Genomic DNA, 13,361 nt, shown 5'->3' with positions numbered 1-13,361 from the left:
AGAGCCCTCCCAGCGCTCAGCCGCTCACAGAGGCCCCCTCGGGACAGCAGGGGACACAGGCAGTGTTCTGGGGAGTCCATCTGCTCGCAGATTTACCCTGTGCAGGGTGGGCTGGTTTATCCCGGGGATTGTGGCAGGGGGGGGCCGGGGGGGCGGCTTGGGGCCTTCTGCCTCTCCTGTTTGCTGGGGGAGGATAGCAGTGTGCTGTGGTGGGGTGAGGAAATCCTAAAATCCCAGCATGGTTTGGGTTGGAAGGGGCCTTTAAGACCATTTAATTCCACCCCCTGCCATGGGCAGCAACAGCTTCTGCTACCCCAGGCTGCTCCAAGCCTGTCCAACCTTGGCACTTCAGAGATCCAGGGGCAGCCACAGCTGCTCTGGGCACCCTCATCATCCTCACAGGGAACAATTCCCTCCTAACATCTGATCTGTCTCTCTCCTCTTTTAGTTCCAAACCGCTCCCCCTTGCTCCATCACTGTCTGCCCACGTACAAAGTCCCTCTCCCTCCTTTCTGGCATCCCCCTTTAGGCACTGCGAGGGGCTCTAAAATCTCCTTAGAACATTCCCGTCTCCAGGCTGACCAACCCCATTTGTGTGGAGCCACAAAACCACACCCAGGGTGGGCACAGGGCTGTCTCAGACCTGTGGGGTGTCTCTCCTCCTGACAGAGCCATCCCAGACATGTGGGGTGGGTGGCTGTGGGGTGTCCCCCCTCCTTACAGGGCCATCCCAAACCCCTGGGGTGGCTGTGGGGTGTCCCCTCCTGATGGGGCCATCCCAAAGCTATGGGGTGGGTGGCTGTGGGGTGTGCAAGAGGCTCTAAAATCTTGCAAAGTTCCCATCTCCAGGGTGACCAACCCCATTTGTGTGGAGCCACAAAACCACACCCAGGGTGGGCACAGGGCTGTCCCAAACCCCTGGGGTGGGTGGGTGGCAGTGGGGTGTGTCCCCTTCTGATGGGGCCATCCCAAACCCATGGGTAGGTGGCTGTGGGGTGTCCCCTCCTGATGAGGCCATCCCAAGCCCATGGCTGGGTGGCTGTGATGTGTCCCCTGCTGAGTCCCCTCTGTGCTGCAGATCGAGCTGGCCATCCTGCGCTTCCCCTACGACTCCTGGGGCACCCCCTTCCAGCAGCTCAAGCAGGTGGTGGAGGAGCCCTCGCCGCAGCTGCCAGCAGAGAGGTTCTCAGCAGAGTTCGTCGATTTTACCTCGCAATGGTAACGCTGCCCCTCTCCTCCCTGTCTCTCCTTGGCCCTGCTCGCCCTCAGCGCGTCCCACAGGCAGCTCTGAGCCCCAGCTCTGGGCAGAACCTTCCCTGTGCCCTCGGGTTTACCCGGGGGTTTGTGGGGGGGGTGGCCTGTGGAGCTGCTTGGGCTCCTCCTGCCTCTCCTGTTTGCTGGGGGAGGATAGCAGTGTGCTGTGGTGGGGTGAGGAAATCCTAAAATCCCAGCATGGTTTGGGTTGGAAGGGGCCTTTAAGACCATTTAATTCCACCCCCTGCCATGGGCAGCAACAGCTTCTGCTACCCCAGGCTGCTCCAAGCCTGTCCAACCTTGGCACTTCAGAGATCCAGGGGCAGCCACAGCTGCTCTGGGCACCCTCATCATCCTCACAGGGAACAATTCCCTCCTAACATCTGATCTGTCTCTCTCCTCTTTTAGTTCCAAACCGCTCCCCCTTGCTCCATCACTGTCTGCCCACGTACAAAGTCCCTCTCCCTCCTTTCTGGCATCCCCCTTTAGGCACTGCGAGGGGCTCTAAAATCTCCTTAGAACATTCCCGTCTCCAGGCTGACCAACCCCATTTGTGTGGAGCCACAAAACCACACCCAGGGTGGGCACAGGGCTGTCTCAGACCTGTGGGGTGTCTCTCCTCCTGACAGAGCCATCCCAGACATGTGGGGTGGGTGGCTGTGGGGTGTCCCCCCTCCTTACAGGGCCATCCCAAACCCCTGGGGTGGCTGTGGGGTGTCCCCTCCTGATGGGGCCATCCCAAAGCTATGGGGGGGGTGGCTGTGGGGTGTGCAAGAGGCTCTAAAATCTTGCAAAGTTCCCATCTCCAGGGTGACCAACCCCATTTGTGTGGAGCCACAAAACCACACCCAGGGTGGGCACAGGGCTGTCCCAAACCCCTGGGCTGGGTGGGTGGCAGTGGGGTGTGTCCCCTTCTGATGAGGCCATCCCAAGCCCATGGCTGGGTGGCTGTGATGTGTCCCCTGCTGAGTCCCCTCTGTGCTGCAGATCGAGCTGGCCATCCTGCGCTTCCCCTACGACTCCTGGGGCACCCCCTTCCAGCAGCTCAAGCAGGTGGTGGAGGAGCCCTCGCCGCAGCTGCCAGCAGAGAGGTTCTCAGCAGAGTTCGTCGATTTTACCTCGCAATGGTAACGCTGCCCCTCTCCTCCCTGTCTCTCCTTGGCCCTGCTCGCCCTCAGCGCGTCCCACAGGCAGCTCTGAGCCCCAGCTCTGGGCAGAACCTTCCCTGTGCCCTCGTGCCTGGCACACGGCCCTGCTGGGAGGGCTGCCTGAGGGGCAGGAGGGGCACAGGGGGGGTGGGGAGGGGACACACAGGGTTAGGAGGGGACACACAGGGTTAGGAGGGGACACACAGGGTTAGGAGGGGACACACAGGGTTAGGAGGGGACACACAGGGTTAGGAGGGGACACACAGGGTTAGGAGGGGACACACAGGGTTAGGAGGGGACACACAGGGTTAGGAGGGGACACACAGGGTTAGGAGGGGACACACAGGGTTAGGAGGGGACACACAGGGTTAGGAGGGGACACACAGGGTTAGGAGGGGACACACAGGGTTAGGAGGGGACACACAGGGTTAGGAGGGGACACACAGGGTTAGGAGGGGACACACAGGGTTAGGAGGGGACACACAGGGTTAGGAGGGGACACACAGGGTTAGGAGGGGACACACAGGGTTAGGAGGGGACACACAGGGTTAGGAGGGGACACACAGGGTTAGGAGGGGACACACAGGGTTAGGAGGGGACACACAGGGTTAGGAGGGGACACACAGGGTTAGGAGGGGACACACAGGGTTAGGAGGGGACACACAGGGTTAGGAGGGGACACACAGGGTTAGGAGGGGACACACAGGGTTAGGAGGGGACACACAGGGTTAGGAGGGGACACACAGGGTTAGGAGGGGACCCAGGGGGTTTAGGAGGGGACGCAGGGGGTTTAGAGGGGTCACAGGGGGTTTAGGAGGCCCTGATTGCCCCCACAGCAGCAGCACAGGGGTTTAGGAGCAGGGGCAGCCAGGCAGCTCCTGGCCCTGAGCGTGGAGGGACAGCAGGGTGTGGGATGGCTGTGTCCTGTCTGGGGGATGTCACAGGAGAGACAGGCACAATGCAGAGTGTCACCATCCAGCTCCAGAAAGCTTCAGCCCCTGCAGAGAACACCAGAAGGCTTCAAGCATCCACCCATCCACCCTTCTTGTTCTTTGCCCAGCCTTTTACACCCCTGGTGTTCCTGCACGGCCCCTGTGTGCCCTCTGCCCCCTTCGCTCGGCACACCCGGGCACTCCCTGGCTCATTCTGTCACTGCTGCTCACAGCTGTGCCCACTGGGGGTGAGGCTGGGCCACTGCACCATCCCAGTGACCCCAAACTGTGCCACACACCGACCAGTGACCCCAAACTGTGCCACACACAGCCCAGTGACCCCAAACTGTGTTCCACACACACCCCAGTGACCCCAAACTGTGCCACACACCGACCAGTGACCCCAAACTGTGCCACACACACCCCAGTGACCCCAAACTGTGCCACAACAGCCCAGTGACCCCAAACTGTGCCACACACAGCCCAGTGACCCCAAACTGTGCCACACACAGCCCAGTGACCCCAAACTGTGCCACAACAGCCCAGTGACCCCAAACTGTGCCACACAGACCCAGTGACCCCAAACTGTGCCACACAGAGCCCAGTGACCCCAAACTGTGCCACAACAGCCCAGTGACCCCAAACTGTGCCACACACCGACCAGTGACCCCAAACTGTGCACAGCCCCATCCCAGTCCCCCCAAACTGTGCCTGCAGGGTGACCCAGCTCTCAGGGCAGGTTTTGCCCCGTGCTGGCCCCCTCTGCCCGGTCTCTGTCCCTCTCTTGGGGCGCCGGTGCTCCTGCTGTGCTTTGCCCAGCCCTGGCAGCAGCAGCAGGAGGAGGATTTGCTGTGCTGCAGGACAGGGCAGGAGCAGCCCTGCTGCTGTGTGCAGGGAGCTCAGGCAGCCCCTGCAGGGCTGGGTGCTCCAGGCAGGCCCTGCAGTGCCACCCACGCCACTGCCAGGCTGGCCACAAAGGATGGCAGACGGACAGACAGAAATGTGAGACTGTTCCGAGCTGCTGTGCCCCAGGAGGGGAACTGTCAGCTGCTGCTGCCTGGGGACTCTCAGTACCCGCGTTTGGATTCTTCAGAGTCTTGTTGCAGCGTGTTGTCATGTCCCTGAGCCCAGCTGCTCAGCTCCTGCCCCACGCTGTGGCCGTGTTCGCAGGGGTCTGAGGATGAGGGAAGAGACGTGTCACACACATCCTTCTGGGAAAAGCATTTCTGGGGATTTTTCCTGCTGCAGCTGAGAATTTTCAGCAGCAAGATGTAAACAATGGTTGTCTGCTGCTGTGGAATGCAACAGGTCCGTCTGTGATTGGCCCATATTGGATGTTTATAATTAATGGCCAATCAAGGGCTGAGCTGTCTCGGACAGAGTCCGAGAGAGCTGCTTTTCTTATCATTCCTTTCTTTTCTATTCTTAGCTCAGCCTTCTGAGGAAACCTTTCCTTCTGTTTCTTTTTAGTATAGTTATAATGTAATATATATAGAGTAAAATAATAAATCAAGCCTTCTGAAACATGGAGTCAACATTCTCGTCTCTTCCCTCACCTGACAGCCCCAGTGACCACGGTCACAGAGACGAGGATCTGACTCCGTGTTTCAGAAGGCTGATTTATTATTTTGTGATATATATTATATTAAAACTACACTAAAAGAATAGAAGAAAGGATTTCAGCAGAAGGCTAGCTAAGAATAGAAAAAGAAGGAATGATAACAAAGGCTTTTGGCTCCGCCCCCCTTCTGCCCGCCGCTGGGCTGTGATTGGCCATTAATAAACAACCACATGAGCCCAATCACAGATCCACCTGTTGCATTCCACAGCAGCAGATAATCATTGTTTACATTTTGTTCCTGAGGCCTCTCAGCTTCTCAGGAGGGAAAATCCTAAGGAAAGGATTTTTCATAAAAGATCTCTGTGACACCACGCTGGGGAATACCTGCCATGCCCACTGTGCCCTGGCTCTGGGGGAGCTGCCTTGGAAAATCCCTCGCACAAGATGCCCCCCGTTCTTGCCAAGCCCACGCTGAGGATTTGGAGCAGCTGCTGTTCCTCCAGCAGGGCTGCTGGCTCTGCTGCTTCCCTGCTTGTGCCAGGCAGGCAGCTCCTCCCTGGGGATTTGCTTTTCCAAGCTCTGTGTCTTGCAGCTGAGGCTGTGGCTGCTTTAGGAGTTACATCCACAGCCATTCTGGTGATTCCTGTCTTTGCAAATCCCGTCCTCCAGGGTCACTGGAGATCCCTGACTACCAGCAGGGTGGCATGGGCTTGGAATGGTGAACTTGGCACCAGTTTTGTGCAAAGGGCTTGGAATGGTGAACTTTACACCAGTTTTGTGTTACTGGGGTCTGGGAATTCCTTCTGACACCAAAGCAGGTCACAGCCACTCTGTATCAAGGCTGGTTTAGGACTGTGTCTGTCCATCTGTTGCTGCCTGATCAGCTGTAGGCACTGCAGGAAGGTCCCTGGGATATCTGAGTCAGGATCACATCCCAATATAACTCTTCATTCCTGAAAATTTACATCGATTTCAGTAACTTATCCACAGCCACTCTGGTGATTCCTGTCTTTGCAAATCCCGTCCTCCAGGGTCACTGGAGATCCCTGACTACCAGCAGGGTGGCATGGGCTTGGAATGGTGAACTTTGCACCAGTTTTGTGTTACTGGGGTCTGGGAATTCCTTCTGACACCAAAGCAGGTCACAGCCACTCTGTGCTTAGGACTGTGTCTGTCCATCTGCTGCTGCCTGAAGTCTGACCAGGGGTAGGCACTGCAGGAAGGCCCCTGGGATATGAGAGGCAGGATCAAATCCCAATATAACTCTTCATTCCTGAAAATTTACATCGATTTCAGTAACTTATCACCAGATTTCCTGCTATTAGTAACCTGGGCATGAATTGGTTTTGTAGAGGGTCTAAATTAAGAGAATTGCACCAAATCTGGACACAGCTAACCTTCGGATTCACCTAGTCTTGGCTGGGAGGATGTGACACATCCCCTACCTTCGGGCCGGCGGTGTTGGCACGTACGGGCCCCGGGTTCCTCTGTTCATTCACAACATGACACTAAACACGAGCCCTCTACACACAGCAAGCAGGAAATATCTATTCAGTGTGTGTCCTCTGCTTCCTCTGGGCCCCAGCAAATCCTAGCAGAGGTTCTCACTTTTGTTTTGCTCAGTGTGACACCTTTTCCCCGCCACCGCCGCATACGTGTGCGAAGATCTTTTCAAGTCGCTCCAAGTTTCTTTCCCCTAAATACACGGCCAGGAAGTGAGTAGAGATTACGTCCTGTCTTTTAAAAAGCTATTTTCTGCTGGAGGGAAACCAAAATAACTTCCAGCTACAACCCTCCAGGGCCATCTGTTGTAGGAGAGGAGAAAAAAAGGATGTCCCATGGAAGCGTCCCCGCTGATAACGGCGCGGTGATAAACAAACAGCTGGGCACGTGCTCTGCAGCCACTCAGTCACTGCTCCCAGGCACAGCTCGGAGCCTGAATCCTTCCCCGAGCCACTGGCCTGCTGGAGAGCACCCAAACTCCCAGCTGTGCCTGGCCCCCAGCAAGAGGCAGTGTTTTGAGGGGTGGTTTTGGTGGCTCCAGGTCTCTCGGTGGATCTTGAGCTCTTGTACCCGGCACTGTCCATGTCCTCAACCTAAATTGTTTCCTCAGCTTGGAGGAGTAGCTGAACTTTGCAGAGTCTTTAAACCTTACTTTGGTCATGGTGTTATTTTATTGCAGACAGAATGTCAATTCTAATTTTTTCTTTTTTTTTTTTTCTCCCCCAATTAAAGCTTGAAGAAGAATTCCAAAGAACGGCCAACATACCCAGAGCTTATGGTGAGTGTGGCTGCATCAAGCGGTGTGTTCAGAGCTGGAAAGGGTCACAGGAGGTGCTGAAGGCAGAGATTCCAACAGTGATGGTGTTTTGGGCTGCTTTGCATCTCTTTTTTCATACCAGATGGCAGAATTGTGACCCTGGGAGGGTGGCTGCAAATCACAGATGCTCTTTGAAATCTCAGCCAGGTACTTTTCCACCTTTTATGGGTATCAAGGGAGAAAATACATGTTAAAGCAGGTCATGGACAAGAATGAGGCTGTGAAGAGTCAGTTAGTGGGACTCAAATCCTCCTGTGGGGTTTGTGTGATCAACCCAGACTCCTCAGTGTGCCCCAGGTGCTGCACAGGAGCTGCAGGAGCCCGGTGGCCAGAGGGGCTTTGCTGCCCTGGTACCTTGGAGAGGAGGATTTTTGGACAGAATAATTCCTGGATGTTGGGGACAGGGATGAGTCTGTGACTAATAATTCCAGTTATTGAATTTCATCTGCTGCCTAGAGACTGTTTACTGGGAGGGATAACTGAGGAGTAACCAAGGAGGAAAATGCCAGTAAAGGCTGGTGAGAGGAGAAATGCAAGGCACTGCTCTGGGCTGCAGCTGGCAAGAACAGATTTTTCTGCTTGGGCTCCACAGCTTCATGGCCTCCCCTTCTCCCCTGCCTTTCTGGTGCTCCTGAAAGCTGGCAGAAAGCAGGAGAGCTCAGGAAGTTGGTGCTTCACTCCTGCAAGCATTGAATCCCTTTTTACTCTCGCACAGTTCACAGCTTTCTAAAGGCAGGAAGGTGCCTGAATTTGTTATTTCTGAAGATCCTGGCCCTGCATTTCCACCCCTGTCCAGTCTCAGTGTCAAGATCACCTGGATTAAGGGTGGAAAGTGCTGAGGGATTTCTTTAGGCACTCACATTCCCTACCCCAGCATTTTTAGGATATGCATTCGTTCTGCCACCAGGGTCAGACCCACCACCACCTCACACCTCCTGCTCAGAGGTGACAAGGGGCAGGTTTAAGGTGATTTTTACCTGCAAGTCATGCTGGAAATCCACAACCCTGAGCTGTAAGCAGTGAATAATTCCCATGGCATTTGGTGCTGGGCCCTGTAATGCAATCAAGCTATAAATAGGTCTGATTGACACACAGCTTGCCCCCAGACTGGTTTCAAACAAAGAGAAGCCTGAGATTTATGCCTTTTTCTTTTTTTAAACTTTATTTTTTTGGGGGGCTATATCATTGAATAAATCCATGTGTATATTTTAAGCAAACTTCTGAACTTTGCCAAATGGCCTTTTATCAAGAAAGGTTCAGTGAAGCAGCTCTGTCTGCTGCAGCATTCATACCCATTGGCAAGGGAGTGCATTTCTATTGAATTAGGTTCTTGGATCACCCCGGCAGAGTACCTCAATGCTGTGGTATTTTATGGCTGCCATGGATGTTGTGAGGTCCTGTGGTTGAGGGTTGCTGTTCTGTTGGGGTTTTTTCCTCCCTCTTACAGCATTAAGTTGTGGTGCTGGATTGGACTTGTCATTTAAACCAAGACTGCTCCCTTGCTTTCCTGTGGAATTGAGGTTTCTCATGGAAAATGTGACTCTGTGCTATCTTGAGCATCAGGAAAGCTGATAGGGGGTGCTTAATTTCATTTAAAAACCCCTTTCCCCAGGTGAAGTGGAGCATGAAACTACTGCAGTTGTGGTGGTCTGCACTCCCTGCCTGGCACAGGGCTCTGTGCCAGCCTCAGGGGCATTGCTGCCACCCCTGGCACGTTGTTGGTGTGTCCAGGCTGTGGTGGCTGTGCTCTGGGTGTCACTTCAGTGGGGTGGTGTTGGGAAGGATGAGAGTTTGACAGGAAAGTCTCACAGATCTGTGTGCTGGGCAGGAAGATTTTTAAATGTTGAGTCTGATGAGGGAATAGAAATGAAAGCAAGTTTTGATATAGAAGGAAAGAATTGCTGAGCCAGTCTTGCTGGATAACCAAGGAGCCAAAGGGTATTTTATGTTAGTTAGAAGGGGTTTTTATGGCTTAGAGCAAAGGACAAACCCACCCCAAACAAGGAGATGTTTTTACCAAGCAGAAAGAGAGCACAGGCAAACAAGGCAGCAAATGCGGCAAGTAGAAAAAAGGGCTCAGAATTTTCCACTGCAAGAAAACTGAAAAACAACTTCTAGATTAAACTGTAATGTACTTTTAGTGATTGGAGAACAGTGACGTGAATATGGTAATTATAGCAGTTATGATAGGCTGTAGGAAAAGTTAAGGTAGAGATTGGTTCTGCTGTATGGAGATGCTCAGCAAAGAAAAGTAAATAATGCAATGTAGCCAAAAGAAAAGTATAGAAGGCATTGGAACCAAAAGAAAAGTATAAAATTCAAAACTGTAATGTACTTTTAGTGATTGGAGAACAGTGACGTGAATATGGTAATTATAGCAGTTATGATAGGCTGTAGGAAAAGTTAAGGTAGAGATTGGTTCTGCTGTATGGAGATGCTCAGCAAAGAAAAGTAAATAATGCAATGTAGCCAAAAGAAAAGTATAGAAGGCATTGGAACCAAAAGAAAAGTATAAAATTCAATGTGACCAAAAGAAAAATATAGAATGCATTTGTAACCAAAAGAAAAATATAGAATGCATTGGAACCAAAAGAAAAGTATAAAATGCAATGGAACCAAAAGAAAAGTATAGAATGCATTTGTAACCAAAAGAAAAGTATAGAATGCATTGGAACCAAAAGAAAAGTATAAAATTCAATGTAGCCAAAAGAAAAGTATAGAATGCATTTGTAACCAAAAGTATAAAATGCAATGGAACCAAAAGTATAGAATGCATTGGAACCTAAAACTGAGCTATTCCTATGTTAATAGCCATGGGCATGATGACAATTCCTAGAATTGGAAAATCTCTGCCCACCTAAGGAAAAATGTCGTGGATGTTTCAGAACTAAATCCTGCTTTCAAAATTGTTGCTCGAGATTCATTTCTCCTCGTGTTTTCCAGATTCTTGGTGGCTATCTTGGCTAATAGCCCTCCCAGCTGTTTTTGCACCTCCCAGACCAGCTGTGGGAGTCCTTTCATGCTCTAGAAGAACAAGTTACCAGCCTCCCCTTTCCACCTCTTTACATTTTTGCCCGAGCCTAGAAACCCTTGAGCTCTGATGTGAAAAATACTTGGCCCTAGCAGTGTTTCATCCCACCTGCTCTGCCACCTTGGGGACATTTTTTTGGTTTGCATTACTAGGCTAACATGAATTGTCATTAATGATTAGGCAAGCAAAGCCATGAAGCATGGTTTCTTTTCTTTTGTAACCAAAAGAAAAGTCTATAATGCATTGTAACCAAACCCAAAGGGTCTCCAGGCCTGCCTGCAGCTGGAGCTGCCAGCTGTGGGCACAGCTCTGTCACCCACCACCCTGGACTGCTGTGACCTCTTGGATGGAACAAACTGCATTTTGGACACAATAAACTGCATTTTGGATACAATAAACTGCATTTTGGAGAGCCCCTGGAGTCCCACATCCCTCACTTAGGCTCTTACAGGGTGTGAAGGCAGGGATGTCCTGCTGGGATGATAACAAGACATTGGGGTCACCTCAGAGTTACTCAGGACACTTCAATTCCTGTGACTGTCTGACCTAGGGAGACCTCAAGTTTTGCCTGGATCTTTGCCTCAGCCCATTCCAGCCCTGTTTCCCACATAATTGTGCTTCCTCTTCCTTACTGGAGTGTCTTTGGATCGCTTCCCAGCCACTCTGAGCTGCCTCATCTTACTCCCTAGGTGACTTTCCACTCAAGCCCACCTTGAAAAATCTCTTTTCTTTGCTCTTCTTCTCCCTCCACTTGGCCACTGCCAACAAAAAGAGCCAAGGCTCAGGAGCTGAGCTGAGGGGCAGCTTGGAAAAACCCTGGAAACCCCAAATTACCTTTAAAAATCTGACTTGAAAGGAGAGGGTTGGAAATCAAACCCTTGTACAGAGCAGAGATCACTGTGAGCCCTGCAGGGCCCTGGGTCCCTTTTGTGTCTCTCTGACCACCTCATACAAATAAATCCAATTCTCTGCCAGGCCAGTGGGTGCCAAGCAGGATTTTGGGGCTTTTTAGGTGTGATCTCAGCTTGGTGTGTGTCTGAACCAACCAAACTGAATTGCTGCTCCTGGTGGAGAGGGGTTTTGTTGCTCTGGGTGGGATTTGGTTGTGTTTTCCCTCCTCACCCGTATTTTTCCATCGGTGCTGAAATGTCAGCAGGGTTTTCTGGCAGGCTGTCTCCCCATGTTGGTCAGGATGAAGTAGTTAAACACACAAGAGGGGATGGTTTTCCAGTAGGGATGGCTTTCCTGTGTGGTGGCTGGGGTGAGGGAGCCTCTCCTGCTCTGAGGAGGGGCAGCTCGGGGAGGAAATGAGGCCCAGGAGTCACCAGAGGGTAAAAACACACACAGGGCTGAGGGAAAACCACTGCAGCCAGCAGGGTTTGCCTTGCTCCAGCTGCAGGGGTAGCCATGGGCTGGCTGGGAGGTATTTTGGGGCACATGGAGAGGGTTTTCTAAGGGAAACGTCAGGGAGAGGATTTTCTAACCCTCCCCTTGCCTCCAGAGCTGCCCACTGAGCCCTCCCAGCTGGGGCAGGGTTTGGGGGGAATCCGTGCTGCTCCAACTGGATGGGTTACCATGGGCTGGGAGGTGTTTTGGGGCACATGGAGAGGGTTTTTTAAGCCTTCCCTTTGCCTCCAGAGCTGCCCACTCAGCCCTGCCAGCTGGGGCAGGCTTTGGGGGGAATCCGTGCTGCTCCAGCTGGATGGGTTACCATGGTTTGGGAGGTGTTTTGGGGCACATGGAGAGGGTTTTTTAAGCCTTCCCTTTGCCTCCAGAGCTGCCCACTCAGCCCTGCCCGCCAGGTTTGGGGAGAATCCAGCCTGTTCCAGCTGCAGGGGTAACCATGGGCTGGCTGGGAGGTGTTTTGGGGCACATGGAGAGGGTTTTTTAAGCCTTCCCTTTGCCTCCAGAGCTGCCCACTCAGCCCTGCCCGCCAGGTTTGGGGAGAATCCAGCCTGTTCCAGCTGCAGGGGTAACCATGGGCTGGCTGGGAGGTGTTTTGGGGCACATGAACAGGGTTTTCTAACCCTCCCCTTGCCTCCAGAGCTGCTCACTGAGCCCTCCCAGCCAGGTTTGGGGGGAATCCAGGGGGGCATCACAATTCCATGGAGCAGCCCTGATTGCCTCAGCTGTAAAACCCCAGTATTATGCTGCTAAGGACAAAACCTTCTTCACTGTCTAGAGGATTGTCTGAAAAACTTTTATGCTCATTGTGGTGAATAATAAACTTTGCTGTTTTCCTCTCTCTTTGCTTTCCCAGCAACATCCTTTCTTCACCCTGCACGAATCCAAAGAGACAGACGTCGCCTCTTTTGTCAAGCTCATCCTGGGAGACTGAGAACTGGACTTGGGGAAGAATTGCCCTTCTGTGGACTGGTGGGTGCAGGGGAGGGGCACGTGGCAGGACTTGTCATGGAAGCACCAACAGAAAGTGGTTTTGTTTTGCTTTGGTTTGGTTTTATTCTGAGAAACCCCCGCCTCGCCCGAGTGTTTTGAAAGGGTTCTTTGGTATCCATAGTGACATAGAGCGAGCTGGTTAGTGGAAACGCATTTTAATAAGGTTGGTAACCTTAAAACAAAAAACAAAACAACAACAACAACAGAAAAAAAATTTTTTTTGAATGAGTGATTTACATATTTAATGACAGTCGAGGTTCCTCTTCCTAACTTGCTCCTCATCCCCCTTCCCTTCCCCCTGAACCAGAATTTGCTTTGTCATGGTAATAGGTGCTATGGTAGTCATGAAGTTGTATGTAGATTTATATTTTGTCCCTTCCATTATTTTAATATTTATGTTAAGTGCTTGATGGAATAGATTTCTGTTTTATATGAGGATGAGTGCGTGGTGATGATGAAGATGATGATGATGTTGATGATGATGATGATGATGATGCAAAATGAGGCCACAGCAAGCAGCACTTGCAGGGCTTTGCTGGGGAAAAGGTGTCTGAGGAGAGGAGAGAGCAGAGGAGAAGTGTCCCTGTTGTGGAATATATTTCATGTGCATCATAAAAGGAATGGATGAGCAAGACTTGCAGCTCAGCTGCTCGAGCTGTGCCAGGGAGGGAGGCCCTGGTGTCCCCTGTGTCACCTCCTGATGTCCCCTGTGTCACCT

At 52.2% G+C, this 13,361-nt stretch overlaps 1 protein-coding gene across 1 annotated transcript in view; it reads left to right on the top strand.

Annotated features, from left to right (window-relative positions):
• Positions 1-13,008, top strand: part of MAP2K6 (mitogen-activated protein kinase kinase 6) — a gene marked incomplete at its 5' end in the record, with an annotated part of 23,588 nt that extends 10,580 nt beyond the window's left edge. Inside the window, 3 exons of the mRNA XM_031063346.1 lie at positions 1,079-1,218; positions 7,131-7,176; positions 12,507-13,008. Of these exons, the coding sequence (XP_030919206.1) occupies positions 1,079-1,218; positions 7,131-7,176; positions 12,507-12,584 (264 nt within the window). The remainder of the gene's footprint in view (positions 1-1,078; positions 1,219-7,130; positions 7,177-12,506) is intronic.
• Between the last annotated feature and the right edge of the window lie 353 nt (positions 13,009-13,361).

The sequence above is a fragment of the Geospiza fortis genome, unplaced genomic scaffold (assembly GCF_000277835.1).
Source record: "Geospiza fortis unplaced genomic scaffold, GeoFor_1.0 scaffold153, whole genome shotgun sequence".
Classification (NCBI taxonomy): Eukaryota; Metazoa; Chordata; class Aves; order Passeriformes; family Thraupidae; genus Geospiza; species Geospiza fortis.
Note: the sequence above shows the minus strand (reverse complement) of the source record. Positions and strands in the feature narration are given on the sequence as shown.